This window comes from Botryllus schlosseri, chromosome 1 (genome assembly GCF_051294905.1).
Source record: "Botryllus schlosseri isolate E-star chromosome 1, Bs_hap1, whole genome shotgun sequence".
Lineage (NCBI taxonomy): Eukaryota > Metazoa > Chordata > Ascidiacea > Stolidobranchia > Styelidae > Botryllus > Botryllus schlosseri.
In genome coordinates, this window is record NC_137236.1 from 29,445,844 (window position 1) to 29,472,520 (window position 26,677).

A 26,677-nucleotide genomic window follows, 5' to 3' on the forward strand; every position below is an offset into this window, starting at 1 on the left:
ACATGATAGACAGGCTGTGCAGAGCAAAACAGAGATGCATATGACCTTTATAGGACTGTATTCAATTACAATTTTGAAAACATATCGATTCTATTGCAATATCCCTTATCTACACGGCCGTTTCCAACTGATAACGTCACAAAGCAATGAACAGGCGACATGGTCAACACTACATATACAGTAGTAAGGAGAATTGACCCGTGGATATTTGAAGACTTTGAGGGGAAGGAAGAACAGGATGAAGATGACCAAAATCGCTTATAATAGTGTTTTTATATACTAAGCTATCATTTGGAATTCGGTGAAGAAGTCTCCTGACAATTTTTCAAATCTGAACAACCCTGATTTGTTTATATATATTTATGTGCGTGTAATCTAAAGCGAATAAACTCATTCATCCAACTGATATGCATTCGGTTATATGTTGGGTTAATGAAGACAGTATTCCGTTGGAACGGTAACAAAACCTCGTCGTGTCGCGGTCTCCGGGTTGTTGTTGTTTGTGGTATTCGCGGTATTGGTCGGCTAGGCCTACTATGGTAATTTACTTACACCAGGCCAATATTCTTCATTTTTATTCCGTAGCAAGGCCCAATTCTGGGATTTTATAAGACCTAGATAAGAGCCTAGATAAACGTTCGACACTTAGGTAGGTATTCTCGAATCGACCTCGGTCGGTGTCACCCGCAACCAGGGCTTTGAAGCCGGAGCCGGAGCCCGGAGCCCCGGAGCCGTGCATTTTCACCGGAGCTGGAGCCGGAGCCGGAGCTCGACATAAAATTCAGCCGGAACCGGAGCTGGAGCCCGTTATTTGAGGAGTAGCTCCGGCTCCGACGTATTTCATAAGATGCTGTTATAGCCTATATGCAACAACCACATCTGCTTATTTATCATAATTGAACAGCAGGCCTGAATTTTAATGCTGTGCACACCAATGGCATAGACTCACATAGAGTAAAGTGCGTTCTAGTGCAACTATGATGTTATCGACAATGGGAGACAATCATACACTTGGGGGCGCCAAAACCTCGTCCTAGTGATCCATTGCTTACATTGGATACCGAAAGAAACGTCGTCTTGGTTTGTTGTCTTTTGACATCCCTAGCGTAGCTGGTTGGAAGTCAAGTGGCCCTACACGGTAAAGGATGACCTAATAACACCTTGAAAGTATTTTCCATATTTGATGATTGCTGCAGATGGCTATTATCTGAAGAAAAATCACAGATGGTATGCTCAAGTACAAGGCCAAATGACTTGCGCTTGTGTGAAACTATATGTTGTTTTATGCATACATTTCGTAATGTGCACATGGAAAATATAGAGTTTGACCAATAATTTGTTCCTAAATTTAGGATTCTGAAGTTGCAAAAGTTCTACGAAATGTATTGGCGTCCTTTTTTGGTGTCATCGCAAGACGAAAAACTGAAAACTGCTGAATGCAATGTAGCTTTGAATATGATTATTGTTATTTCCAAATTCGATGATTCTTTCTGTTGATTACGTAGTTCTACCTATATATTGGGAGTTTTTATGTATCTCGTTTAGTAAATGAAAACAAAACTCGCGTCTAGACTCTAGGTCAGTGGTTCCCAACCTTTTTGACCTCGCGGCACACTTTGAAAATGAAAAAGAGTTCGCGGCACACTAGCACAGTGGTTCTGAACTCTTTTGGCTTACGGCAAAAGCAAACTACCAGAATGCGTATAGCAGCAACCACAGTCTTATAAAGGTGGTCACTGGTCACTGACGAAGTATACTTCTGCCTTTTCGGTGTACTCAAGTAGGCTTTTCTCTGCTTCAAAGAAGAAATTAAGTTTTCTTTTATCTCTGCGGACATTTCACAAATACGTCTACGAATGGTATAATTTGACATGGGGATAGTTTTCAATTCTTCTTTTTTTACAATTTTATTGCAGGCAGGAATAAGGACTTTCAATCCGTGTGAGGTTTTGAATTATCAACCATTACCTCTGTTGCCACATAACTTGCCTGCTGAGATCTCGTTCAAACTTCAGGCTGAGGTTAATTTCATAAGATTGGCTTGACAACAAAGTCTGACCACTACCTCGTTGTCGATGTAATTAACCGCCGCATGGAAGAGTCCAATCGCGATCGTCACTAACAAATACAGACGCGTATAGAGGTGTCTATACTTGGAAGCCAAACGCGTTTCCATGCAGGTCGTCTAATAGCTTCTGTGAGGATAGCAATACCTCAGTCAAGAGTCTTACTGGCAGCCAGCTGCTGTTCAAACCTGGATGATAAACCTCAGGACCGGTGAAATTTGTTAACTGATATAATTTGATCAACATTACTTCTCAATTCTCAAATTTGTTGCCTGCAACATTGCGTTGCGCCCTGAGCCTACATTTTACCTGCAATGCTGGCACGCTACGTAACAATCGCAATGTGAATGGCTATGTCGGCAATTCTAATTTGTAAACGTGAACCTCACTTCCAAATGAATATACATTTCTCGATGGTGGGGATGCCTTCCTAGGTGTTGGAGGTTTATATTGGCTCCTACTCGTCCTCGGATCTGCAAAAGCAGTATCTTACAAAAAGTGGACTGTGCTATAAGTTTAGGCTTACCATATTTTGGAAATCTAAAAAGAGGACACTTTTTCAGAAATTTGCAACCTGCAAAACCGGAGTAGAATTCTCAAATACCGGTGAATTTTTCCCACTTTGCGATCGGTTGACTAAAAAAAAAAAGAAAGGTCATGTTTTCCGCTCAGAGCTCAAAATACCGTTTTTATCTCCACATTGACAGGTGGATGACTAAAAAAAAAAAAAAAAAAAAGGTCATCCTTTCGCTCAGAGCTAAAATCACCGCTTTTCACTCCGAGATACTCGCCGGAGCGTCACTTCTGTGCTAATTTGCGGCATATCACTCGCAATTTGCTCTAAATCTGACCGAAATTTTCAAAAAAGAGGACAAAATCTCAAAAAAGAGGACAAAAGGGCGTCCTCCGAGGACACTTTCAAAAAAGTCAAAAAAGAGGACAAATCCTCTTAAAAGAGGACGTATGGTAAGCCTATATAAGTTGGCATCTCAGGAATCAAAATATGGTATATCGGCATGGTATAAAATTATCATCGATAACGAAGACATGGCAAGAATACGACTACAAATAGAAACAGAAAAAGGTCATCAACTACGTCACGTCCCTGTTCTGCCTCCGGTTCTGATGGGGTGACAAGTAAAAGGTCACCTTCGGCCACACCTCAACATCACGGTCCAATAGCCCGAGTCTAGTTATATATCTATCACCGTCCTAAATGCTACTATATGTGGGCAAACTAGCGTATCACACCCATTGACGGTGGAGGCCCCAGTTTCATTCATGGCAGTGCAGTAGCACGTTACGAAGCGTCGCAGATTTATAAGATTCTCCAACCCTATACGTTGCTGTGATCAGAGCGTCTTTACAATAAAAAGCCAGAAAAAGACCCAATCCATGACCTGATGGGGATGCCTAATTGAGATAACGTTACTATGGCCGTCGCGACATCCTTGTATCTGTTCACTGCATCGAATTGTACATCGCGTGTCTTGATATAGTAAATTCAATAGAAACTCCTACAATGACACACTCAAAATTTGGATTTTTGTTATACTTCGACCCAGTTTAGCGCATTTGCTCGCGGCACACCTGAGCAGTCCAATTGGCACACTAGTGTGCCGCGGCACACCGGTTGGGAACCACTGCTCTAGGTAGTGATATGTTTTCTGTTCAGTCATCAAATCCAGTACAGTGATATTCCGGTTTATTATGGCGGCATCAATATTGAAGTGGGAGCAAGAAAATTCATGCAACACTAATAGTAATCAATCATTATCACTAACCAAGTCTGCTTCAGCAAACACAAAATAATAAAAGCATCAAATGCTGTTATGTAGGACTATATCAAAGTATGTCTTTCCTAAATTTAAAAATCATAAAGCAGATAAAGACTATTTCATTTTTCAAATGCAAGAGATTGTAAGGCAAAACATTTTGAATGATTTTGAATGTCCTTGCATAACCAATAACCCTTTCAAGGTGTACATGTTTTGAGGAGATGGAGTAATCCTCTACCCGCTGTTCCTGAGAGAGCTGAGTCATGCCTTTCATCAAAGTAGGGGTGTTGATTTTCACATCAAATGGTGCAAACAAACCTTGCAGTAGGTATCCTTTATCAGCCATGATACTGTCGCCCTTTTCAAACATTGCTCTGGCTTCGGCCAGTAAATCAGATTGCTCAATAATGCTGCGGTCACTAACGGATCCACCATAGCAGTCACTTATGAAGGAGACAGCACCCGTGGGTGCATTACCAATTAATACTTCCATGGTATTTCCATTCTTTCAAGTGGAGAATGTAACAGACTGTGCAGTGTGCAATTGGGATTTCTGTAGAGTCAATAATTATCTCGTTGATGGATATAGTTTTTTAAATCATCTGGCATGGGATCCAATATCCAGTAAAGTACCATGCACTGCTTTCTTATCATCCTTGATATTTTCTAAGCTGAAAGCTGGCATTGAAGCACCTAGTTGGCACTGAATGCCCATATTTTCCGAGTCTGTTTGAAATTTCTGGTCACTATGTGTTCCGGAATGAATTATTTCAGTAGGTTCTGGTGTAAATGGGTTCGAATTGTTTGTCTTCCTGACAGTTTTTAGTGGCGTTCTTTTATCATGCTGAAAGACTGATGGGACTGCCTCCTGTCTTCCAAGTTTCATGTTCGGCTCATATAATCACTTGGAAGAAAATGACCATAGCAAGCAATGTCTCTGCCCTCTGCCCAATGTCTCTGTCCAAAGCTGTTTCGTTTTGGAGTTTGATCTATTAATCGCTTCTCTCCATTTCATCAGCTTCCCTGGTGACGTAGGAATCAAATGACCACCAATCCGACTCGTGCAACCAGGTACACAGCAATATCGTGTCGTTTTATAATGTAGATAGATGATAATACTGTCTATTAAAATGAAATATATATGTCACTCAGCTAATATTCAAACGTCACTCTCTGGAAATGAAATATCGGTACATGAAGTAACCTGACAATTCATAAATTGCACTGAACTCAATCATCAGTCGTAAATATGTTCAAACTCCGTACATACAAGACATTAATTCTGTTACCCGAATCCAACAGGCAGTGGCTGACCTGGTTTCTAGCGAATATAGCTGTAAGTTTTGTTTGTTTACTACGGACGATAGGGCGTGGTGTTGGCGCCCCAAGTGGTTTGTGAATGTCTCCCATTGACAAGTATTCATTATGACGTCACAAGCCGGCACGGCGGCACCTATGTCTTCGTTGCTACATCGGATGTTACTGACGGCTGACAGACTCTAGATTACTATAGATAACAAACCTATGGGTAGATTAGTAATCTATATAGACCAGGAATGGCCAACGTTTTCGGCTAGACGGGCACATGCAATTGACAAACGAGTGCGCGGTCCACTAGCCGCGCCAAGCGGGTAAAATTTTCAAAGTTTATAAACAAACTAGGTCAATAATATTATTACTTGAGTATATTGCGGGTCTACTGTTTACCGCCCGCTAGGCTCAGTTTACAAGGACACGACTATTTGGCGTCTGGCCACATCGATATCGAAGGTCTCCGATAATATGCGACAATCATTTTGTGCCTACATTTCACCGTCGACGATCTTGATGCGAGCGCAAGCGCGAATACAGTTAGACTCAATCGAGTAAATTATAGGCGTTTTTTTGATTTTCAGTAGGGGGTAGGCTACCAAGCAAGAAATCGTGTGACAATTAAACACGCGAAGCTTGAGGAAAAATTTCACTACTATTTTAGTTTATTGTAATGTACGACAATTTACTGAAAATGTGACTGGACCCAGGATCTGCCAATGCGTCGGAACTGATATTTTTGTCATCAACATCCCAAGTGTCGCAGCCAGACTTGTAATTTTTGGTTGGCATTGCAAGTTCACAGTCTGAGCAATTCATTTTCGATAGTATAATAGGAAATTACCTCGCGGGCCACGCAAAACCCTCTCGCGGGCCACATTTGGCCCTCGGGTCGGCCACCCCTGATATAGACTGGCCCATTCGATAATTTCAGAGCCGGAGCCGGAGCTGGAGCCGGAGCAGTGGAAATACTGCGGCTCCGGAGGTGGAGCCGGAGCTAATGTATGATTGAAGAAAGCTCCGGAGCCGGAGCTGGAGCAGTTTAAATTTACGGCTGCTCCAAAGCCCTGCGCGCAACCCAGTGGTGTTGCAACAGTTAGTTATACCACTACGCTAACACCGCGTCCACATAGAAAGCTGTCACGTGCTTCGTAAATGTAATATATGGTATTGAATTCAGGTCCGTCAGAATAAAGATATACGCGGCGAAGTACGCTGCGAAACCTTATGGAGTCAGTTTGTACATCAATAACATGACATTACATATGGCATCTTGACGTTATATTTCTTATTGAACCTTTACCTCTTGTTAAGGGACATACGAAAACTTTCGAGTTGATAAAATATGATACAATGAAAGTAGTCCTGAAAGCAATATTTAAGTTTAGTACCGTCGGTCCCATATTCAAATAGCGATTTCAGTAAAATTTAGGATATGTGTTTTTCTGCGGATTTTGCGAGACAGTACACACCGAGCTTCACATTTGTCATCACCGCGCGTGTACAAGTACATACTGGAATAGCAATGTAAGCCTGTACGTCGGAGGCTTTCGTTTACGATATAGCACATTTTGTTCAGGTTATGCGTTTATTTTCTAAGCCATGAATCTCACTTTCCAAGGCCCTTGTTGTTGTACTGTCCGCGACGCAATCGAAGTTCGTGTTGACGTCAGGCGCGTTTGAAATGAATGCGCCGACATCGCTTAATCAAACCATTTCAAGGGCTTGTTTTGAGATCCGCCACTCCTGTGATTTCTTCGAATCATAGAATTCCCACATTCCAGGTGAAAGGCGAACTTTAATGGCGGAAGCTAATGGAAATGTGGCTTTCGCTTGATCATTTCTTGTGATTTCGCTTATCTACTGCGTCTATTCTCCTGTAATCAAGATCGGGTGCGGTTATTTTCTGGATACGGCGCGGTTCATATGTAGGCTGTCGTTTAGTGTGACATATTTAGTGGCTACAGTTAATATTACAATTTACTGTACGGTGCAAAGAGTGAAATGACGTAGTTTTGATGCGAGTATTTTTCCTCCTAATTCTGCAATCAAGCAAGCTATATTACCTTTGGCACGGTGTTGTGTATTAAGGTTGTTTCCAATGAAGAATATGACTATTATCAACGGGTGGGTATTCAGTGAAAACATGGCAAACTAACTATTCTAAAGCTTCGCGGATATTATGTGGTAATCCCATAGACAAGCTCAGCTGCTAAGTCTCTAAATTTATGCTGTGCTAACAATAAGGTGTTGGAACAAGCGGCTATCATTAATTTGCCGCTGGCGTGCTTGAACTATGAATTATGACCGACTTCATGCTTGTTAACATTGAAAATATTTAGCGATTCGAGAAGGAATGCCAGCAATCATTTGGCCAGATTATTATACAGATACGTTAGTAGCGTTCAAATGAAGTCCATAGTTTGCTGTTGCGGAATATGGTTTACAGTGATACGCGGATCTTTTGCGTTGCCTGGTGGGGCGCCGAGCGGGGCTTGCAACACGTTCACGCCGCGACACGCAGATCGAGACAACGCCGGGAGTTTCATCAGCCCGCAAAGCTCGGATTCGCTACCTTACGAAATACGGCTCTCCAAATCGAATTTCACAAGCAATGAGGTAGTCAGAGGTGAGATCATGTATTTCAATCGAATAAAAATTTCAAGGTATACCTATACTTCATTGTATATTACAAGTAACTGTAGAGGTTGCCAAATGGGTCAGCGTTGGTCCTCTAGTAAAATTAGGGGCAACGCCGTAAATTTCGAATAGAATACAAGTATCCTACATTTTTTTTTACTTAGGAAGTAGGTAAACATTGCTTGAAGTAGAGGTAGGAAATAAATGCGTGATGAAAAGTACTCAAGAATGTGGATTTTGTCGACTTGCCGCGTACTTTTAGCAGTTAGTCGCAGTTGACTACTTTCGAAATTGCAAGATGCCCCAAATGACAAGTGAAACTACAAACACTTTCACTTTACCAAAATAAGCTCAGTTACCGTGACACAAGGGCTTTTATTCCCATTATTTTTATTTTACGTAGTAGAAAAGTGTCACGTTTATGAGTGCATCCCATTAGAAACTTGCAATGCGTCCTCTGTATCATAGAACAAAAATATAAATTCGAAAACCACATCTCCTTGTAGTCGACATTATTCACCCTGCGTTAACCGTGAAAGTCACAGCTTCAATTTCGAAGGTATATCCACAAAGCTGGACTGGCAAAATTAAACGGCATATCGCAACGATCTCCTAGAATTACTCACTTGAGTACATTTGCAATCGCATGTTTAGTACCTCAACTTCAAGCAATGTTGCCAGGTCTTGAAATCGGATGCCCGACGTATAAGCAGAGCATGCGACAAAATGAAAAACCACAAAAGTGCATGGGACAGTTGGGACACTTGGGCATGCATCACTGCCGCATGTGACTTATTAACCCCAAACTAACCCTAATCTCAACCCTGTAACTCATCCCTATATATATCCTATCCCAACCCTAAATCCAACGACAACCTGTAATTTAACCTGCATGCTCATTTCTCGCATTTGTCGCATACTCATATATCCACGGGCCCCTGAAATCGTTAATTCCACGTAATAGAATATAAATTTATTTCAATGTTTCTTCCTACACCTGACTATCCTCTTGATTATAAGTTTTTGGCCCCCATCTCCTGTGCTTGCGAGGCCCGTAAACAGGTCCAATTGTACAGATATGTGAATTGAATGTTCCAGTGTGGATAACGGTTACAAGAACCGGAGACGATTCCGGATATCGAGGCTTTCTTCTGCAAGCCCGAAGCAGCGCCAGTTTCGACAATGGGCCGCTGGGAACGTGGCAGAACCCGCCTGCGTTTACCAAAACGATGGATTGCAGCGGCGACAGCGATGCGATGACGCACAGTGAAGTCACAAACGTCAAAAACGAGGACACGGTTTTCGAGTGGAAGGCGCCGTGCCCGAGTGATATAGGAGACGTTGTGTTTACGTAAGCACTCGGTTTGTGTATGCAAGCGAGACAAGTGTTATTTGGCTCTTGAACAATGTGTTGATTTTGCGCTAATTGCAACGAATCTATTGGCTGAGAAATCAAGTCACAGCCGCGTCACAGCTAGTCAAGTATGTTTTTGCAATGCTTCAGCCTTCAACACAAAGTCAGATATGCAAATAATACACTGAGTCGACCCTAATTTCTCGGATCATTCAAATAACCACTTCCACTTCTACTTAATATGTTTTTATGCAAAGCTACTCACGATTTAGACATTGAATTTTGTAAATTAGAAAATATCAAGATCTAACTTGTTTTAACACCTTATTCAGCGTCCACTTGCAACGTAATAATTTTATTTATCACACGAGCTTTCGGAGCTCCGTTCCTTCCTCAGGTGCTAAAGTGAAAATAACGCAAATCGATTATGAATTCAAACATATACGCATATTGCGACATCACAGAGAAGATAACTTTCAGGTCCGAAAATCGATTTGCGTTATTTTCACTTTAGCACCTGACGAAGGAGAGGAGCTCCGAAAGCTCGTGTGATAAATAAAATTATTACGTTGCAAGTGGACGCTGAATGAGGTGTGAAAGCAACCAAGATCGTAATATTTTCTATATAGTATGCTATCGGTTCAAAGAATTAGTAAATTGGAAAGTAGCTTTGGGAAATGTTTTGCATCGCCTTTACAAAGTATAAATTGTCGTGACAAGCGGACGAAATAGCCTCCATACCACGGTAACTGAATTTGTTCTCGGAAGTTGCACAATGCACATATTTGCAGGGTTACCGTGTGTCCTCCTTTAACAGGAACATGAAAATGTCCTCCAATGACTCCTTTTTGATAATTCGCCCCCTATTATAGCTTTGATAGTCAGGCCATTGGACAGGCGCAACTAAAAACGCCATGAATGACGCGAAAACTCTAATGTGGATATTAGAGCGGGTCATTCGGTTGTAGGATAAAAAATCATTTTGGTTGACACAACAGTAGTATTATAGTAAAGTGGGTCATTCGGGACTCGAGTTGGATAAATGACCTCCATATCCCAAAATGTGGTAACCCGACATGTTTGTATTCATCATTTAGTCGCGAAAGATCACCCGTCCATTTCAAAACAAGTCGCCTCCGACTAATCGGTGAGAGTATGCGATAGCTCAACTAAATCTACTTTATGAAACGATTACTAGCTCGCGTATTCTACAATTCCTCATTTCCACTTCCCTCGAAGTAGTTTTGACAAATGTTGAAAGTTGGGAATATTTACTTCTGCTTCTATTTATAGGATGAAAAAGCTAGTTTGAGTGACTATCGTAATAAATAGCGTGCATGAACGATAGGATAGCAACGGGGTGTCAAACTCAACTTGCCCCGCTGTTCGCAATTAAACCTTCAGACCAGTCGGATGATTCCAACATTTTACCTCAAAACCCAAGGCCTTCTTTCCCACTCGAATACTTTATTATCAAGCCTAGCACATTGCATATTATTACAGATCATTAGGTTTCTATTCCCGCAAGCACCTTCATTCGTGAACGGCAGTGACATTGCAAAAAAAGCAATGGTAAATATAAACCGCTAAAGCAATGATTCTAACGACAAAATAACTTGGCTGGCCGGATTAGTCCCGCGGGATGTGTGTTCGACACCCCTGGTACATTTGGTGTACAAGGAGGACTAATCTGCGTTATAGGATGCGTTATCAACGTCACGATCCTAACGACGTTGGTACTCTGAATTGCGAGATTTTGGTAGCCGCAGATAATTTGGCACTTCCCGGTCGCCTCTTCGCCTCTTCGCCTCTTTTATTACATGTTAACAATCTTATGAGTTCATGTTTCCGTTGCGAACTATCACGTGGAGTGCATTCAGTGTCCTTTATAAGTTTGCTAGTGGTCAATTGTAACTGCGCATAAGAGGCAGATGTCAAGTATTCGCAATACAATACTCCTTGTCAGAGCCGGGTAGTAACAAAGTATATTGCTTTTTCAAAGTAGCTATGTTTTTAGAATATACTTTAACGCCTACTGGAAAATATTTATATAGGAAAAATGACTTCCTTCATACATTTAGAGTTTTCGTGAGCTGTAATTAGATTTGAGGTGATTTTCTATCATTTTTACAAATGAAACTGTATTAATTCTAGCCCCTGTATCACGGCAACGGAGTATCTTTTCGAATGTTGCCGCTTTTCCCGCGACTAACGGCTTCTTCCATTTGAAGAAGATTTGACATGTCTTGGGAATCGCTACTGTACTTGTAATTCAGTTGAAATTTACAACTTTATTTTCACATCGACTTCAATAGCAATGTTGACTACTTTGACCAATTCCACTTCATGCTTTCTCTCAAATTCAGGGCCACGATCGCTCAATCGCGAGAAAGGTTCTGGCTGAACGTCACATCTGACGTAATCGCTGAAGTCGGTACAGCGGCGAGTGGAGATGACGAGAGGGAAACCGTGGATTGCTCGAAAGCTACTCGCAACGACGCAGCGCTGGCTGCCTCGATTTTTGTGGCGCTTGTGCTTACGTATGAACTGCATCGGATGATATGACTGCGACTGTGTGCATAATTACGTACTGGTCCGCAATTTAGTGTTTCGCAATTACGTTCGGGTGGTATTGTACGCATTTTAATACCCTATTTCTGAAGCCAACTAAGACATATATGCTTTAAGATGGATAAGTTGAACGCAAAGCATAGCCTTCTGGTTTTTGACGACATCATCTTTCTGTACACTACATTTTGTGTCTCTCTGATAGCACTTTCTCAACTAGACAATGGCTGGACAGTGTACAATGTCTAGTTACTGGGTAAATTATTTACTAGTCGAGTGTTAATGGGGCACTGCGCTCTAAATATTATGTGGTCTCAAGTTATGGATAAAAATATGAACAAAGTTTTGACAGCGACCATTTTCTAAGAAAGTCACAGTATTCGAACTGGATGTAAAGGAATTGAACGAGTGTTACTATACAATGTTGCTTATCTCTGTGGTGTTGAGGTCACGCTACATCGCTTCATAACCCTATGCGAAATTTCTGGGATGAATTACTCTCCCGACACGATCAAGTAAGAAATCAGAGATATTTGTCACCCGATAGTACAGAGTAAGTGTGTCTCACGTACCGCAGGTGGTTTGGTTACAAGTATGAAGGTTTACGACATACACTTGCTCAACGGACGACGTAACAACAAGGGTTGTTACCGGTAACAAGCTTCACGCAAAAGTATACCTGACTGAATGTTTTGCGTTTAGCGGGGTATGGCAAAATTCGGTGAAAAGATTAAAAGATGTGTATGTGTATCTATCAGTGAAATGTTCATATCGCATATGTTGTTGTATCGGTATCCACGATATTTCAACATCAGAAGTCATCTTACAACTGACCGGTCTACATTTTATAGTTACGGAGTTGACGACAAAAAACAGGTCCCAAAACCCAATTTCAATAAAGTTCTTCGTGATACACCCAGATCGACTTGTCATGACTAAACTTCCTAAGTGAACCTCGAAGGTTGGATTCTGGAGTCGCACTGGAACGCGACGAGAACTTGTAAGAGAATTTAGGCTTTCGCCTTGACTGTCTAGTCTAGACATAACAATGTATTTCCAAGGTATCAGACTATTGCTACATTGAAATCGATCAGAGTGAAAAGCCGGTTTCTATATGCTATAGATATAATCTCATTAACAAGTTATACAGTAGCCAACACTCAAATTTGATCAATTTGTTTTTTAAGATACAATAAACATATCGAATTAATATAGATGCCATTAGCTTTTTTTACAATAGACAACGATGCATTCGGTATATCAATTTCATTGGTGTCAATAATTTCTTGTTTTAATTAGCCTAATTCGCTAACTACCTACATGCGTGTAGTGTATTTCGTTCTTGATGTTATATGATTGCGGGCCAACCTGACTTGAGTCACAAAATATTCACAAACGGAAAACTAAATATTACGAGCCGCCTTATCTCACAAAGCAAATATATTTTCAGAATCGGCATGATCCATGCTCTTTTAGCATGCTGCCAGCGCCACGCAGAGAATGGTCCAAAGTTGCTGTGCAAAGAATTTCAACATAAGATGTTAAAATCACGTGACAAATTGTAATCCAAGCAGAAGAGGTTCACATTGCAGTATACCTACGAAAGTCTCTATTCTGAGGTTCACCTTCACACACCGAACACAAACGTGAACCTCACGTTCACACCAACCCTACTCGATACGCCTCCTGTCGTGTAATAAAAAGTACGAATCCGGCTCCAATCAGACTCAGGTCGTGTAATGAAAAGGTATGAATCCGGATCCGATCCAGATCAGGCCAAAAGGTAACATATCCCACGAATATCCACCACGACTGTGGCTCAATGCCTCCCTCTACCGCTCTGATTCTGGCTTGCTCAATCGTGCGCATTTCTCGCTAATACTCCGGAGGTATCAGAAAAAGTATGAATACGGCTTCGAGTCCGACCGAGGTCGACTCCAGAATCCCTACCTAAGTGTTGGAGGTTTATCTAGGCTTCTCCTCGCCATCTCATCCGTGAATGCGGTGTCTCAAAAAGCCCGGAATTGGGTCGTGCTACAAGTCGGCAGTTACAGAATCAAACATAGGCTACGGCCTGGCGTAAATGACCATTGTAGTCGACAAACACCATAAATACCACAAACAACAACAAGACCTGGCCCAGATTAACAATTTCATCCAATATCTGCTCCGGCTCCGGCTCAGGCTCCATGCCCCGCTCTAGCTCAAACCACATAATTACACAGTATTATCGGACTCTAATACGAATTGGGTCACGCCGTAACACTACGAAGCATTTATGAATTCTAAATAAATATTTCTACAGTTGGAAAAACAGTATTACTCTTTCCAAGTTAACTCACAGTGGGTTCGGAAGCCCTCGTGGCGCGTTACGACATTGAGAGTCACCAAATGGTGTCAATCTCCAGCAACTCGGCAACACCGTAACTGGTTGCTTGCGTCGTTTCTCGTTCAGTTCCTGGGACGGTTCACTTTACCTATCAACGACGTGTTTGAACCCTCCTCATTTAGCACTACGTTGCTCGAAATTGCAGAGACATTCTCTGCAGCGTACCTGATACTGGAAGGTTTAAAGCTCAGGCTTGCGAACATCTGCATATTATGTGAGCTTAGGGGGCTTGAAATGGCCTTAGTTTGTGTCAAAGAAAATCAAATTTATCAGTTACTCGTCGTGATCTCTCACGGCCATTTCACCATTGGCATTGCTGGGCAGTGGGCACCCAGTTCCCAACGTTAGAATTACAATGTATAGGCCTATGTGTAACGCATTAGACTGATAAATAATCTTATCGGTGTGACATGAATATGACTTAACGATGCGCGATTACGGTCCTTGCATTTTTGAAGTCATCATCCTCCACCAGCTCTACCGTTACCTCTGATCATGTCGGCGGAGAGAGGATCAAAATTATATAGGAATATATGAAGAAACAGTAGCCTATTATTGACATAATTCATTCAAATTATTACCCGACCAGATGGATAATATAGAAACCAGATGCATATAGTAAGCCCCTGGAAGTTGCATCGATTGCGCTATGGTGGGCCCAAGATCAGTGTTTATTTAGGCGGGAGGGGGTGTAAAAATGTGGCTTCGGCCCTGGTTACGACTTACAACACACAGCCATATACTCCTGAACCGTATCGTGACCACCTCCAGTCGATAGACTAAACTTTGCTGGTGTGACGTCATATTGATCGTGAATGTGTTCGTATCTAATTTTGAAATCCGCTAGTAAGCGCTAAAGAGCGTCCAGAACTTGTGTCACAAAAATATAGTAACCCTACGCTAAACGGAGTTGCGAAACACTGCATTAATTTATTGAAAGTCATCGAAACAATGATACTTAAAACATCGTTTTCTTAAGAATCACTTTCATTTTGCTAGCGATGACCACTGTTTGCAGAGAGACGGAAGTGACTCCTGTGGTGAATCAATATATTTTCACTGCATTCTCGACATGCTCCCGGTGCTATGTTTGCTAGCTTCCTGGAATGCCGCCTGCCTCATAAATCGTAGTAGCGGTCTCGATAGGCAATTCATAAATCGTATCGCGTTTAACAGTTACTTACAGCTGCTCTTCAATATAGCGGGGATTTTTCAAGGATATAGGTTTGCTCGATTCTACATAACTATTTTATTTCCTAATACTGGTGCACTTAATCAGGTCGCAATAAAAATCCAGTGGTAAAGTACAATAAAATAATATTCCACTCATATATTTTCACATCAAATTTAATCACAGTAGTTATACTAATACCAGTAAAAGAAAAAGAGTTTATCAGGTTTCATCATCTGAAGTCCGGAATTATTCACAGATTAATTACACCTATGGACAACATTAAAACCGACCAAGAGCTTATTGTTTTTCATGGCTTACTAGATGACACAATCGAGATATAAAATCATGAAAATGTCCATGAACATGAATACAATAACAAATCAGCCGACTTATTTAATTATTTGCCGATGTTTCATTTCTCTTGCTAGCTGGCACACCGAGCATCCCCCGCACCACATAAAGGAGCAACAATCGCTGCAGATGGAACCCTGTAAAACGAGTATTGGAAGTAGTAAATTTGTTTCTGGTACGTTCGGGCGTTTGCAATATACGTCCTTTAAACCGTTAATCCTGATGGGAGGTCAAGAAATGACACTTAACAGCATGTAACAGAGTGACAAATAAACAATTTACACATCTGAATTGGATGACATTGACTAATAAAGGATGAATTCTGTACAGTAATAAGTGAAAGTACTAATATTATTGACGAAATTCAATTTTGAATCTGAAAAAAATAAATTTTCGTCGACATAGCGAATTCCGGTGACTGCATGTTCATAACATGACCATTACCACTCACGATACATCGCCAGATATCGTACTGGGGCAAAATGCCGAGTAGCTAAGCCCCAATTCCACCCTAATACCTAGCTACCTACCTACCACTCGCGATTTTGGCGCCGTATAATGAGCCTGCTGGATGTAGGCATTATTAGATCAGTCTTGAGTTCATCGGAAATGGACATTGACATGTTAACATGGATATATAGCGTCAAATTGTTTCAATACGACTATTCCCTGGAATGCGGCGAAAGGCTACACGAGAAATCGAAATGCGGCCGTAAATAGCACAACGGTTGACCGCCCCTGTCATAGGCGAATCATTTCTCACCCGTAAACTATAGCGAGACAGTCATCGGGGAATATGGTCAATGAACCATTAAAACGGAGTTGCATAGACAAATGCGATGTATCTAAATATCAATTCAACTCAGTGACAAGTTATAAAAAGGGCGGTTTATTTGACATTGCAAAAAATTCCAAATATTGTAAAAAAGTTTACAGAGAATAAAATTCGTTTCGTTCCATTCGTTTGTATCGTAGCTGTTTGCACTATATGTGAACTTATCATCTGACATATTGCATCTTGTAACCAACTTTATTGGCCTACTGCTGTAGTGGGCCGATTGTCTGCTCATTGAGAGAGAGAGAGAGAGAGAGTCTTTATTTTCATCGAACCAAAATACATAACAAACGGCAGTGATGGTGGTACAGAAAATATGCGTGCACAGTATTCGGTATTAGATAGGAATGATCGATAAGACCGTGAAGGTCATCTAGTCTGATCACACCAGCATCAAACAGGTACACTTGACTCTGAACAGTCTGGCTGTAAAGAAATGTTTAGTTAAAGGAAAATAGAAAAAAAATCAAACAATGGTGGCAAATGATCAATGAAGCAATGTCTGGGCGAGGTAGGGCAACAGTGAATCATAAACGTTCAAATGAAACAAATAGGTTGACATGGCGTAATGCTGTACGTACGGCAATATCCTAACTGAAGCAAGACTGCGTGGGCATTGCATGGTTCTTATATCAAGAAGCGCACGATGATCAATTATGATGTAGACAACACTGTTAGAATGAAGCAACACGGTGTGTCACTAGCAGTGTACGGACAACTTCAGTGTTGCCGGCCAACAACTGTTGCTGTTGAACGTTCTTTCTCCATTTCTTGCAAGCTACTTAGTAAGGAGAGACACTTTATAGCCGAGAATGTAGGAAAGTATCTTTCGTTGTACTACAACAACTGTTGATAATTTCTACAATAATGCGTGATGTAATACCGCAATTACTCTTAGGTTCAGATTTCGTTACCATAAAGTATTTTTTTTCAAGGTAAAGTACTTTGTAAGGACAGACAGTTCCAACCAGAAATGAATATAAGTAGTTTAGTTTTAACATTACCGGCGAAAACGCCTAATTTATATACACGAGAGCAAAATGTAATTAAAATTAAGTTTTTAGACGTTAAAAAAGTCAATATTTTCAATTTTAGGTCAAAATCAATACAATAGTATCGTAAAGCGTGGCGCAAAGCAGCAGAATGTTCATTCCTGCCGTGAATTTACGATCCATGGAAATTTTGATATTACCAAGCTATCGCGTGCATTCCCAGCACAATTACTTATTTTAATAATATACTGTGAACAAAGGGACAAAAAAATAGTCCCCGAATCGATAATCACTCTGAGAAGAATATGAAACGTTGTATCGCACCACGGAGTATTCTACTGTATGAAATTGGATGAGAGAACGAGTTATAATAGCTGCGATATGACAATATGACATTATTACTAGCCAAAACACGAAAATGGTACGGTGTTGCAAAAATCCTAAATTAATACGGTCATGATGCATGTACACGAATTTCAAAATCCATTTCTCTAGTCCGGAGTCAGCCGATTCTCACCCTGATGCCTTGCTTTACTCTGAACACAGAACGCAGGGGAAGCTGTGCACAACACCCGACGCAGCAGTGCTCATCCAATTTCGTTGCGAGGTATGGCCCGTAAATGCATCCACAACACGCGACACGCAAACCTGAAAATGACATGCAGAGGAGATTAGCAACGATATACACTTTTCGGGACATGGAATTAACTGCTGTCTACTTACTTCAATTACCACAGAGGTTTTGATTTCAGAATTTTTTCACGTGTACGTCATGTTTTTTGAGGCAAAAGCACTTACTGCGAAAGTTACAAACGTTATTTTCAGATGCTGGAGTGATATCATTCGTGAATAATATTTTCATAACGACAGTCAGTATATATGCCGAAGTATCATGGCAGCCTAGCATGGTTTTGTAATTGCGTCCATTTGTGAGGACAAATTCTCTCGAAGTTGACTGGCTATCTACAGTATTACAGATATTGGTGTTGTAGCTGCTGATCATAACACTACGCCAGTGGTCGGGAACCTTTTTCGACCGAAGAGCTGTATTGGCCAAATCCTTTCGATCGCAACTCCCAAAGAGCCGTAGGCTACATGTCAGTCAACGTTTACGTCACAATGTAACATCCGTGACGTATTGGTAGCACTAATTAGGGATGGGCACAATGATTCGAGTACTCGAATCTGAATCGAGTATTAATTTTAATGATTCGAGTCGAGTAGTGAAAGGCGATTTTTTCGAGTACTGAAATTATACACTCCTCGCAACGGAAAGTTCATTTGCTAACGAGAATTATAGTTTTGATACTATTTTTCACTGATGAAGCTTTGAAACCTTGATTGGCCGTGTCGCAGCATACGAGACATAGTACAAAGCTACGAACGTTACTGGAAATAACCCATTTCCGAAGTCATGATCATCTCACAATATTGTAAAGAAGTGCAATGAAATCGGTATGGTCGAAAAAATACCAAAGTATCTTTAATGTGACGGATGACAGGCATTATGTTCTTCGTGGTGGCATAAAAGGTGCATATTTGGACTTTGATATAGTACATTACTCGACTCGACTCGAAGCATTTTACGTGATTCAGAATCGAATCACTCAGGTACTCGATTTTGCCCAGCCCTAGGGGATTCGTAGTAAAGCGCGAAAGGAGAGATAAGGCTCAGATGAGGCAAGACCAGCCAAGCCTCACCTATGTGTAACAGCGCAACTCATCGTAAATAGCTTAGATTTTACTATCACTGATATTAATCAAATGTAATTTTGGCGTTGATTCTGAAAATCCAAGTATTGATCGACTTCTAAAATATTCGGCGTAACATAATGTTGCGTTACACACCTACATTTTAAGGTGATAGAGAGCTACTAATTAATCAAGAAAATGGATAGGTATGGCGTTGTTTTTAATTTGAATTTATAATTGTAAATGTCACTTCAAAAAAATTATATTTCTCGGCGTGTTTAAGGAAGACAATGTGTGTCTGAAAACTGCATCGCCCTACAAGCGTCGCCATGTCTGCTATTCTCTTTCGTCAATCAAGGTATCGTGCAATCCACGATTTCTAGGCGCGCGATGGTGGCTATATCGAATTCGCGAGTGATGTTAGTCGCCGGTGCGACATCAACTTAAATTTCGGGTCTTTAAAAGGAAGGCTCTAACACTGGACCTCTTGTCTTGACCTCTAAAAGACATGTTTATGCAGCCACGAGAATAATTATTCTAGCTGTCATGAAAATCCACCAACGTGCTGCTAGAATATTGATAAATTAAGAACAAAATCGAAAAAGCCATATCTCATAACAAAAAGAGCCATATATGGCTCGCAAGCCATAGGTTCCCAACCACTGTACTACGCTATCAAATCACGATAGCAGTATCATTCAAATACATTTCTAATATCTACCATAACTACCTTATGCACAAGTACACATTATTCACAACAAACAATGAAACATGAAAACATGACATCTGGATGATATCAACATAACCTGATCAATAAACACACATTAGTCTTATAATGCCAAAGATTGACAAATATTTTCTTTCGTCAGTTTTTTATTCAGTTTTCATACCTTTACATGTGTGCTTCTTATGCTGTTAACCTATAGATGTGTTTTTGATTAAAACGCTACTTCAAGTCAGCTCGGCTCCTTTTCAACTTTTCCGCGTATTGCAACTTTGCGAGGTTTCGAATCGATAAAAATATTAATGAGACAGTTTATGAGAATCAGCACGTGAAATGTGTTTTTGGAATTTAAATGAGTTTTAAATAAGCAGTCACAAATCTCACATGACGAAATGTCGCTGAAACAGTCGAACAAACCGCTGTTCCAATCTTCACCGTAATTTTGACGTTGACCCGACTGGATTTCAACTTCGGCGTATGGATCGCGCCCCTGAAGGGAAGATTTTAATTAGTGTTCTCGGACCGCGTCTATACCAATATATAAACTGAAAAATCGCTATGTAGATCGTCGTGACCCGGATTAATACCTACTTCGGAATTCCTACCTTTCCCAGTCTTTGAATCATGACTACGAATATCATGAGCATGACCATAACCATGATCATGATTTCCAAAGCTTCTCCGAAATCAACCTCTGACATAACACGAATTAAAGATATTTAATTCAATATAGTACACTAGTTCCATTGTTTTTCTTATATTGTTTCGATTTGTAGTACTTACAGTTCTACTTGAACAGTGCCCTATGAACAACTACTGACTTGTTCAGTGTGGCGAGACAGCATAGGGGAGACCGGGGACAATTGTAACACTTTTCGTATTTTCCAACATTACGTGCTTTTCTCGTGGAAATTTCACTTCCAAAGTTTTATTTAAAGAAGCCAACAACTCGATAGTTGATATGAAAACTAAATTGGAACACAATCAACAATCAATCATGGAAATTTTGGGTCGCAAAAATCGCTGCTCAAATGTTACAATCGCCCCGTACCCAGGGGCAATTGTACCACCCTTGCGGGGCAATTGTAACAGTGTTATTTATAACTAAACACAAACTAAATGAACAACGAAAACGGAAGCACAAATTGTAATATTGCATGAAACTAAAGGATGAGACGTTTGAACGCTTCCAGGCTACGTCCCATCCCATTTATGGCATCTGAATGCAATATCACCCTTCGTGTCTTGTTCAAGCTTAAAGTGTACAAGAGACACATTCATTCCATCATCTCCCTACACATATTCGGCCTCTTCTACCAAGGTTCTGTTGTTCAGCGGGCATAATGGGTTGGTCATTCGGTCACCTGCGAAGGTGCGAAACCGACCTGGCTAACATATCTTGGTTGAATGGGCCGATGATAGTGTAGTAAAACAAGGACGCAACATTGTGTGGCGTCAAAGCTATAATGACATTTATCTGTGCTGTAGAAAATTAACATAAATTGTTCACATCAAATATCAAAATGTAAGTGGGCCATGATCAAAGTCAGAGGACGAGAATTAAGCCATGACTATTGAAGTTCAACACACCAAAAGTCGATCAACATGAGAAAGCGTGGTTGAATCACGAAAATAACCGAACCGTCAGATTCACATCACCACTATTGTATGGCCGTTTCGACAGATGATCATGTTAGAATTGGTATCGCAAGGCAGTATCTGTTCTGGTGAACTTCTAGCTGTTGCAAGATTATTCTGCAATAGATGAATGGTAATACCAACATATGAAAAAAGACATTCAGAATTGTTAACATATTGTTACGGGGCAAAAGTAACAGAGTGTTACGATTGCCCCTGACACGCACGACCATGATTAGTGTCTCAGTATGGTACCTTCCCGGCGATGCAAGTCCTATTCTTTCCATCACCACGGTAGACTATAGTAACATTGTTCCAGCTACACATATTACGTTGTAACTACTTGAGGTACTATTCGTATAGACCAGTGGTTCCCAACCTTTTATCACCCACGTACCATTTCGAGGTTTTATGCAGTGCTCGCGTACCACCTACATAAGTTATGCACGCCGAAAGCGGTCAAAAATGTTTCCGTCATTTATGACGGCATAATCACGTATTTGACCTATGCGATGCGTAATAGCAAATGCTATTAAACTAGGCATTATTAGCCAGGGTTGATGGGATGCATGGAATTGTTTTTTCACCACCAGTCATAAGAAGAATAACATAATGAAATAACAGCAAACAACAAACGTCAATTTATTTAATTCGATGGCTGCATTTGTTTATTTTCCACTAGCTCAGCGGTTCTCAAACTTATTAGACACGCCCCCTTTTATGATAGTGAAACATTTTGCGCTCCCTTTATCGTCATATCACAAAATGCAACCAGAATGCTAGCAATCCTAGTGAATAATTTGATGGCATGGAAGGTTTGTTTTTGTTTTGGAGTATTCATGGTGTTTGTCGACTACTGCGGTCATTTACACCAGGCCGATATTCTTCATTATTTTCCGTAACTGCCGACTTATAGCACGGCCCACCTCTAGGCTTTTCGTAATATACCGCTTACGCGGATGAGGTGGCGAGGAGGATGGCATGGAAGGTTATAACAGTTGATAAGAGAATTCTGAAATATGAAATCAGGACGATGCACAGAGCAAAAACAATGAAATTTTTTCAGTTGGCCGCAGCTTCGCGTCACCCTTCACATGCTTTCACGCCCTCCAGTTTGAGAACCACTGTACTATAGCTGGTTGATGCGTGTCATATGTTTGCTCACAGCGAATCGAAAGTCATGCATGGGCGCAACAAGTCGGTTTCGTTTCTACGACTGAATAGTCACCAGAGATGAAAATTCTTGGTCCTCCCATGTAGAAGGGAAAATTACCATCTGGGTGAAAAGCTAGAGTCGAGTATGAGGAGACCATCCTAAGTCTGAAGTTTATTGGAGAAAAATCTTTGTGTTCAATCCCACCTGAACTAATAACTCCTTTCGATCGAAGGAAAAAACAGAATCCACTCGCGTACCACCTGGAAGACCTTCGCGTACCACTAGTGGTACGCGTACCACAGGTTGGGAACCACTGGTATAGACAAATTATTCCAGACCAGAAAAACTTTACTCAAGGGTCGAAAATTTCGTTTTTTGCAAATTATTCCGGGGTTTCGCATCGTAGCTCAACGTAACTCCAGGTATAATAGGAGAGATAACTACTGCATGCGCACTTAAAATATCAAGCTGATTTCTCCATCCTACTAGCGGTGAGGTCGATTGTTACATTTGCCCCTAGTTACATTTGTCCTCGGTCTCCACTAGTGATATAATCCACAGCTGCAACACCGATGTATTGCGGGTTCGAGTCCGACTCCGGAATTCGTACTATGTTGGTCTTTTATCTAGGCTTATCCTCGTCATCTCATCCGTGTAAGCGGTGTCTTATAAGAGCATAAAAGTGGGCCGTGCTACAAGTCGGCAGCTACGGAACAAAAATGAAGAAAATTGTCCTGGTGTAAATGACCACAGTAGTCGACAAACACCATGAAAACCACAAAACAAAGAAAATGACTTCTTGCAAGTTGGATTTGTAAAGTTGAAAATAGTCTTACGAGTATTTTGGATATTTTATGAGTAGGTCTCTCATGAAAAACCTCTCGAAATAGCCTCGGTATCACGGTAACTAGTATATAGGCTATTCGACGATATAGTCTATTTCTACTGTCACGAATAATTTTGCGTTCGCCAGGAAGCTATATATATTGCTATGAAGATTCACTTGATACGACCACTAGACGAAATTTATTTCGGAAGTACTTACTTGATTAGTTTCAGACAGGAAATTTATGCTTCCACTCGAAGTATTTTGACATGCCTAGAAAACCAATACTTCTACTTGAATATGAACGGCTATCATTATGACCACATCTGGTACTATGGTGTTTAAATTGTATGTATGCTATATATGCAACTATAGATATATATACTATACATCCTAAAATATAGGCATTGATTTAGACATCGTGACGTGATCATTTGGAGCAAAGCAATAAACTGTGATGTGATCACAGGTTTAACCCACACCGCTGTATATCTATACGGTTTTGGTGCATGGTATTGGCATAATCATTGTGGAAACTATCTTCGTGACTAACGCATTTACATTGAATCGTTTCAGATCTCAAAACATTCAAATAATTCTCAATATCTCCGAGTACTGTATTATTGATTCGTTGCTGTTGTGTGTGGTATTCATGGTGTTTTTCGACTACAGTGGTCCTTTACATCAGGCCGATATTCATTATTTTCGAATGGTCCTAACATAATTTGAGCAAATAGAAAGTTTTATGATCTCAAGGCAATGCCATGGATTCCCGTTGCCGGAAGTATTTATGCACGTCGACATTTTTAGGATATATATTTTATTATCTTCACTCTATGATTTCCTATATAAGACAAATTCTCCACTTTTGATTGTCAAGGATCGCTGTGATACATCTCCTGCATCGCTGTCGTACAACGTCAGCTATACTAATCTATTGTCAATATATATTTCTCCCTTCAATGGTTTATGTTGAGAAGTATTGTAGACGTGAAGAAACGTCACGGATTAGCCTATACCTAATAAACACTTCTAAGGTTGCAGTCATGGTTCAGGGAGAATCACAAATATGACAGAAATACAGTAATAGTTTTTCGATACGAACACCTAAAAATTATTGAATCACTTTACCTCTATTGTTTGGACTCTGGCCATTTTTTCTATTTGATGAGACGCTTTGAATAAATACAGGAGAGCTTAGAAGGTTATCTCAAATGTTACGCTGCCGGAATCAGCGACAATCAGCAGACCAGAATGTATCGCAATCGCAAACAATTATTGAAATTCAACCTCTGTAAAATAGCGTAAATGTGTATCAAGAATGTGTTACATTTCTGCATGCAGTCATTCCCGTCGGCGACAGACGCTAACAAAAATTGATGACCCACCCAATTTGCAATTGAACGCTTCGTTTTCTAATTGATATCTTGTTTCATTTGTTGCAAAATACCAGAAAGGGTTCCAGTAGCAATTGATCCATCGTTCGGGTGTGGTGTGAACGCGAGGTCCACGATCGCGGTCTGCTGGTGAACCTCAGAAATTGAGACGTTCACGTTCACAAACGAATATTCGTAGTTCTGCACCGTAAACATCTTTCAGGTAATACAATTTTCAAGGTAAATGTCACATCTTTGGTTGAAATTCTTTTCATTTTAACTTAGCGCCACTCGCTGCAGGGCGCTGGCAACATGATGAAAATTCAGCGCTACACATCTTACCACCAATTTAAACATTTTTTTACTTGTTTTGGGGCAAAGGCTCGCTCGAAATGTTCAGGTTGCCTACTGCACCATCTAATGTCACTCCATTTTTCTTCAGCGCCCCCGATACCTCCCTCCGAGCCAAGCCACATGATATCGCTCACTGCAAGTATTCACCCCCTTCATAATCCAAATCGTCCCCAGGGGGCGCTTGAGTACGAGTCAAGAAACACTGAATTAATACAATCAGCACGAAGTCCTATCGGTCGGCATAATATGGCTTAAATACCTAATCAGCATTCGAAATCTGAAACTTGATATGGTGTTTACTTCCAGAGCCGTATCTCTGTACTTATACACTGGAAGATCCAAGTGAAGGCCCAGTAACTCGTACGGAAGTCTTTCTCTTTCTGACGTTCCACACCGAGTGAAGGAGGACCTTTTGAGAATGTTACATTGAGTCCTAATCACCAAGAACTGGAGTCACTGAAGCTATATCTAAACCGAAGTCAATAATATAACTGGGGAACTGTTGATCGTTTACGTATATATATGGTTGCCAGTGAACTCGGCACTTTGTGAACTCGGCACGTTGAACTCGGCACATTGAACTCGGCTCTTGGTGAACTCGGCACTTCATTTGACCATAGATGCTGTGCAATCTCTATTATTTTACGATTATTTTATGACAATCCAGTATTTCCCCGTGACACCAATAAATGTTTCTCATGAACACATAGGAACTTATAAAGACCAAAATAATTATTTTTTGCCTTGGAGAGACGGATATTCTAAATTAAATTTCCCACGTTCTACCCTATTATCTCTCACCCCCAACCTTCACTTATATTTTGTTAGCCGGATGTTTAGCTAATGTCACCCTTCAACCTGCTTCTAACCAGCTACCTGTGACAAAATCACACCTTCCTATGTAAGCATTAGCATTAGCGTTAGCATTAAAATGATAAAATTGCTAATAAACCGAAGCATTGACTAATAAATAACTAATAAACTAATAAATAAAACAACAGATATAAGTAAGAAGAAAATAAAAAATCAGGATTGTTGTGGTGAATTGAACTGCTGAAATCTGCAATAAACCGAACGGTACCGAACTACCGGTAGCGATGATCCTGAATGATTTCATCTTCCTGCGAACAAAGTATACTTAAAATCTGATCATTCACATCGAATTAATTACGCCGAGTTCAATGTGCCGAGTTCACAAAGGACCCAGTTCAGTGGCAATCATATATATTTGTAGAAAGACGCCTAACAAAAGCTGAACAACAGGTTAAAATGCAGTATATTTGCAGCCACCTATACCTAGATACAGGATCAGTTCTGTATACTTGAATTCCAATTAGCTGGCGATCTTTGTTTAAGTCAACTGCAAAACTAATAGCAACCACATCATATAAAATCACTAGTAAACATTGTTTCCGAAAGATTAACGAGATATGTCTGCGGTCGTTAAAATGCC

At 40.6% G+C, this 26,677-nt stretch overlaps 2 protein-coding genes and 1 long non-coding RNA gene across 3 annotated transcripts; 1 reads left to right on the plus strand and 2 right to left on the minus strand.

Annotated features, from left to right (window-relative positions):
- Positions 1 to 3,754: 3,754 nt before the first annotated feature.
- On the minus strand, positions 3,755 to 5,261 carry LOC145446950 (uncharacterized). The gene is made up of 2 exons (XR_013917401.1): positions 4,478 to 5,261; positions 3,755 to 4,373 (listed from the first exon to the last, which is right to left on the minus strand). It is a non-coding gene; the product is annotated as an uncharacterized LOC145446950 (long non-coding RNA).
- Positions 5,262 to 7,544: 2,283 nt separating this feature from the next.
- LOC145446955 (putative defense protein 3) lies at positions 7,545 to 12,117 on the plus strand. Its single transcript, XM_080325361.1, has 3 exons — positions 7,545 to 7,784; positions 8,894 to 9,146; positions 11,516 to 12,117. The coding sequence occupies exons 1-3, from the start codon at positions 7,565 to 7,567 to the stop codon at positions 11,712 to 11,714; spliced, it is 672 nt and encodes a 223-aa protein (XP_080181487.1). The 5' UTR covers positions 7,545 to 7,564; the 3' UTR covers positions 11,715 to 12,117.
- Positions 12,118 to 15,337: 3,220 nt separating this feature from the next.
- On the minus strand, positions 15,338 to 24,789 carry LOC145446962 (cornifelin homolog). The gene is made up of 4 exons (XM_080325370.1): positions 24,626 to 24,789; positions 20,259 to 20,364; positions 17,976 to 18,106; positions 15,338 to 15,768 (listed from the first exon to the last, which is right to left on the minus strand). The coding sequence occupies exons 1-4, from the start codon at positions 24,647 to 24,649 to the stop codon at positions 15,670 to 15,672; spliced, it is 360 nt and encodes a 119-aa protein (XP_080181496.1). The 5' UTR covers positions 24,650 to 24,789; the 3' UTR covers positions 15,338 to 15,669.
- Between the last annotated feature and the right edge of the window lie 1,888 nt (positions 24,790 to 26,677).

What these genes read in the sequence shown, in the direction of transcription:
- LOC145446955 (XM_080325361.1), top strand. Translation starts at nt 7,565, where the DNA reads ATGAAGTCCATAGTTTGCTGTTGCGGAATATGGTTTACAGTGATACGC. An exon ending in AAGCAATGAGGTAGTCAGAG is followed by an intron (nt 7,785 to 8,893) that starts GTGAGATCATGT and finishes TGAATGTTCCAG; the next exon opens with TGTGGATAACGGTTACAAGA. An exon ending in ATAGGAGACGTTGTGTTTAC is followed by an intron (nt 9,147 to 11,515) that starts GTAAGCACTCGG and finishes TCTCAAATTCAG; the next exon opens with GGCCACGATCGCTCAATCGC.
- LOC145446962 (XM_080325370.1), bottom strand. Translation starts at nt 24,649, where the DNA reads ATGGCCAGAGTCCAAACAATAGAG. An exon ending in CCAGAGTCCAAACAATAGAG is followed by an intron (nt 20,365 to 24,625) that starts GTAAAGTGATTC and finishes TCTTCCCTTCAG; the next exon opens with GGGCGCGATCCATACGCCGA. An exon ending in GAGTAAAGCAAGGCATCAGG is followed by an intron (nt 15,769 to 17,975) that starts GTGAGAATCGGC and finishes CTCGTTTTACAG; the next exon opens with GGTTCCATCTGCAGCGATTG.